This window comes from Impatiens glandulifera, chromosome 4, assembly GCF_907164915.1.
Source record: "Impatiens glandulifera chromosome 4, dImpGla2.1, whole genome shotgun sequence".
In the NCBI taxonomy this organism is placed as follows: Eukaryota; Viridiplantae; Streptophyta; class Magnoliopsida; order Ericales; family Balsaminaceae; genus Impatiens; species Impatiens glandulifera.
Window position 1 is genome coordinate 58063919 of NC_061865.1, and position 5095 is coordinate 58069013.

Consider the following 5095-nt stretch of genomic DNA (forward strand, 5'->3'; position numbering starts at 1 on the left):
AATTTAATTTAGTGTAATTGGTTGTCTTATTTTGGTTGTATTTTTTTGGGATGAGGTCCTTGGAGGGGAATGGCCCGCTGGCTATATGGACTTATCTTTTGGGCCGGGTTTGCACCATATCTAAAAAAATTAACATTATTTTCTTAATATTTATAAAATATATATTTAATATGTATATATATAATATTTGAAGTAACAAAGTAAAAAACTATGGGTTAAACTGATAAAAACGATTGAATTTAGAAAATATATGGTGACTTTTGCCCATAAATTGAACATGTTTACTTGTATGTGAATTTTTCATATTTAGGCATAAAACAAAATAAAACAGTAATTAGTTATCTTGAAAATGAATCGAATTACATTAAAACTAAAACAATTCAATAAAAACAATCATGTTCCTATTTGGAAATCTCAAATAACTTAATATTGTTCGAATTTTCGATCCAGCGACAGTCAAATTATTCAACCAATAAATCATTATTAAAATTTAAAAAATTTACAGTAGTTAGGTTCTCAAACAATTGAAATACAATACAAAAAAAAATATATAATAGTAAAATATTTTTATTTGTCTTACAAAAATATATGTTTAAATTAAACCGATTCATATGTAGTTTATTTTTTTTATTATCATTTTCTTAAAACAAAATTTAAACATAATTATTATTATTAGTAATAATTTTGGATCATGAATAAAACCGATTAATAAATTGAGACTCGTTATTTGAGAATTTTTAAAACCAATTTATTCGTGCAGTTCTCTAACTATATTTAGAATACTTTTAATTAGACAACTAAAATTTAAGAATTATAATTATAATTTCAATATAATTCCAACAAGTGATTATTTTATAATTTATAATTCTTTTCTTTTCAGTTTAGAATGATAATTTTTGTAAAAGTATTCATTAAACTGCCCATCCTATTACATTTCTTACTGATCCTAATTACAATTTTTAAATTTGTAATAATATTCTAAAACTATAGACCCTTAAAATAAATACAGAGAATCTTTTTTTTTTTAAGAAAAACATTACATCAAAAAATACTTTTAAAATAGTAAAAGTAAATATAGTTTGCATATATTGTTTCTAGATTTTTTTTTTTATATAAGGTTATATGGTACGTTACGGACTTTGTACATTTAAGTCTTTAACACATAAGTGAGACCGGTATTACTAGCATACAATAAATAAATAAATAAATAAATAAATAAATAAATAAATAAATAAATACAATTTTCATTTTCATAACTCTTATTCAAATTATAAAACTTTTTTTAATATTTTAGAACAGTATATATATAAAGTAAATATGAAATACTAATTCTAGTAAATTTATGGTTGTCGATTGAACTTAATAGATGATATAACCGTCTTAATTAATTAATTTTATTTATTTTTGACTAATTCTATTAATATTATTAGATGTAATAATGAGATGAGAATAATAAATAAAAATGAAAATAGAGAAAAGGTGACGTGTCGAGTAGTGATTGGAAAGAATAATAGTAATGATTGGCGTGATCGCGCGATCCTCAACGGCCAAGATCTCTATCCATGTGCCTACAAACAGAAAGACTTTTTCTTCTGTTATAATAAACCCTCTCCCCCTCCCCCGCGATAAAGAGAGAGAAAATTGTTGGGACCACCAGCTTAAACCCCTGGTTTCTCTCTCTAAAACAATATAGGTCCCCCCTTCTCCAAGAAAAGAAGAAACTGCCTCATTCATTTCTCTATCTCCTGAAAAAGTTGCAGATAATGATCTGAGAAGAAGAAGAAGAGCCTGGACCAAATGCAATCGCTGATGGAGATCGCTTCTCATACTGGTGCTGGTGGAATCTCACTTAAGAGAAAGAAGAAGGCCGATCTCAGACTTGATCGGCCGGAAATCGCTCATGATTCTTCATCTTCTACTCTTCACAAGGTTAATTCAACTCAATTCCTGTCATGTGTAATGTGTGATGTGTTCTTATTCTTCTTCTTTCTCTCTGTGTGAATGAATGTATATCAACCAGATGACGACGAAGACGACGGCGGATGACATTGTTCAAGCTTGTTTCAGGTACATTTTCAACGATTCGATTGATCGGAGTTTTGTCTTTTCTCTTACAATATTGTCTTCTTCTTCATGTTCAGTAGAGAGAAGACTCCGTCTCACGAGATTTGCGCGGATACAGACGAGATGGAGATGTCAACAGATCGGAGGAAGTTATCTCCGAATGTGGACATACAGACAGCGGCGGAAATAGAAGAGTTCTTCTCCGCGGCTGAAAAGGAAGAGCAGAAGAAGTTCATGAACAAGTAAGTGCCTCTAATTTCAAATCTGTATTAATTAGGTTATAGTTGTAAAGAAGAAGAAGAAGAAGAAGAAGAAACGGCAGTTGAAGTAGGCTCTATACTTGTCCTCATAACTTGTAGGTACAATTTCGATGTAGTGAAGGACGTTCCACTTGGAGGAAGGTACGAATGGGTTCGAATAAAGCCTTATTAATGAGAGAGAAAGAGAGAGAGAGAGTCATAGATGTACAGCACCAGCTAGCAGCCATATGATCCTTGTTTTAGTTTTTCATCTTCCATGTATATGTAAGAGAGAACTTAGAACTATCTTTCTTCTACATCTTCTTCTTCTTCTTCTTCCTCCCTTGGTACGGTAAATGCACACTGGTACTAAGGTAATCTATCTATCTATCGTACATCCAATACATTTCACACGGAAAATGAGGTATTCTTCTTCGATCTATGATCTTCTTCTTCTTCAACTAGCTAGTTAGGTCCATTAACATATATATATATGATATGAGTTTGCATTATTATTTTGTTGGTTTGTTCATTAATGGTTAAGCATATATTAATTCTGTCACGTTTCATTTCACAAATAGAGTATGGAGGAATGTTTTAATACTAGTTTTAACTCCTTACCATTTTTGTTTCTACCTACCTACATACAGAATAATATTCAAATTCATGCATGCATATTTCTTAATCATGATTTTCAACGATTTGTTATAATCAATCATACAAATCATTATATGCTTTTATTCATCTTTAATTTCAATAATTATTAACTCTTGATTTGGATTATTGAAAAATAGGTTGTTTTTAATTATGTATGTACACAATAATACTGTGGATATAATATAAATATATAATAATTTTTATATATATTTTTGATTGTTGGTTTGTTAGTAATGGTTTTTTTTTTTTTATAAGAAAATGACAACTCAGTTTATTAAATCATAATGCTGATAATGGCCCACACTTAAATCTAAATATTTACTCTGAACAATTTATTTTGTTAAGAAAATAGTTATTTTTTAATTTAATTCAACTTATTAGTTTTTATAAATTAAAGTGCTCTTAAATTTTATAATTTACCTTAAAACTAATATTTTAGTTAATTATAATTTAATAAGGATAAATTAAAATATAATAATATTTATAGATGCAAAATAGCGCTGGATTGGAGGATGCCTAAAGGAAATACAAGGAGAGAAGATTTTGGAAGAAAAAGTATTTTAAAGAATAAACTAAGGAGGAAGGAAGAGGATGAAACTAGGTTAGATTTATAATTGTAAAAATAAAAAATATTTTTCATAAAATTATAAAAACAGATATTTTAATATTATATATATATTATAATATATTGAAAATTTATTTTATTATAAAATATAAACTTATTTTTTTTTTATAAAATAGGAAGAATAAATAAATATATTGTTCAAGGAATAGAATTAAGGGTGGGAACACAAATACAATCACCGGCAGCTAACAGGAGCTAACAGGACAGTTCGGGTCAAAAAGCTTATAATTGTTCTCCCTAACTGAAACTATTCTATTTTATTATTATTATTTTATTTAATAAAATTATAAATAAATCAAACTTCATTTAACCTAATTAAGTGTATAAGTTAATTTTAACAATACATCTTTAATACTTTATATGTCTAATTGAGTTACTTTAAATTAATGAGTGTAATTTGGAATCAAATTAAGTCTATTTTAATAAATTTAAATTTAATTTTATTACTACAATTATAATCAATTAATATAAATATAAATATATATATAATGGATTATATTGTATAATCTATTAGATCGTTTGATAATTATTTAAATATTTGACTATATACCTTTGTTTGATTTATAATAGATATGTTTTAAATTAATTAAACAAAATTAAGTAACACATACTTTTATATATATATATATATATATATATATATATATATATATATATATATATATATATATATATATATATATAATAACAATTCAAACAAATTTTGTTATAATTAAACAAAATCAAGTTATATATATTATTATTTTTTTTAAAAGAAATATCTTTTCAATATAATAAGAATGAGAATGATTTAAACCTAACAACAAAATTAATACAAAAATATGAATGTGTAAATTTTTATCCAGTCACTTTAATTTGAAACAAAACATGATTTATCATTTTGAAAAAATAATTAAATTAAAATATTTATAAACGAACAAACATAAAAATTCTAGCATTAACCAACTCAAAAATCCTTAAAAAAGATTAACAAGTTCACTCAACACCTCCGCTCATATTTTTTTAGAAAATTTTCGTATCGTCGTAGTTATACCATTCTTGATATTTTGAATTACAAGCTTGAGCCATTTAGATAATTAGTAAATAGTTTTATTATTATACTTAATTCACTATTATATTATCATGGACCTGGCGGATCTACGTTGGCTAATAAAGATGTGACAAACTCTTAAATTTCTTATTTTTTTAAATTAATTAATTATTTATTTATTTAATTCATAAAAAATAGGATGAAAATTACGTTTATTCACTCGTTTTATTCCTAATTTTACTTTTTTAAGTTTCACCCAATTTTTTTCATAAATTTCTGGTTCTTATTGACATTTTATATAAATGGGGATCTCACTTTTCAAATGAACCATTTAGACAATTAGAACCCTTGTTTGATTTTTTGTTTATTTTTAAATACATATACATTTTTTTAATTATAATTTTATATTGGATTATAAATGTATTAGTGATCAAACATTGTTCGATCCATAACAAGGAACAATCGGGCAATACAACCTGA

At 25.5% G+C, this 5095-nt stretch overlaps 1 protein-coding gene across 1 annotated transcript; it reads left to right on the top strand.

The window, feature by feature from the left end:
- The first annotated feature begins 2148 nt into the window (after positions 1-2148).
- Positions 2149-2707, top strand: LOC124933473 (cyclin-dependent kinase inhibitor 3-like). The gene is made up of 2 exons (XM_047473877.1): positions 2149-2306; positions 2424-2707. Exons 1-2 carry the CDS (start codon positions 2188-2190, stop codon positions 2494-2496), a joined length of 192 nt encoding a protein of 63 aa, XP_047329833.1. The 5' UTR covers positions 2149-2187; the 3' UTR covers positions 2497-2707.
- The last annotated feature ends 2388 nt before the right edge of the window (positions 2708-5095 follow it).

Excerpts from the sequence above, each read along its gene's own strand:
- LOC124933473 (XM_047473877.1), top strand. The coding sequence starts at position 2,188 with ATGGAGATGTCAACAGATCGGAGGAAGTTATCTCCGAATGTGGACATA. Across the intron at positions 2,307-2,423 it reads CAGAAGAAGTTCATGAACAA|GTACAATTTCGATGTAGTGA; the intron begins GTAAGTGCCTCT and ends CATAACTTGTAG.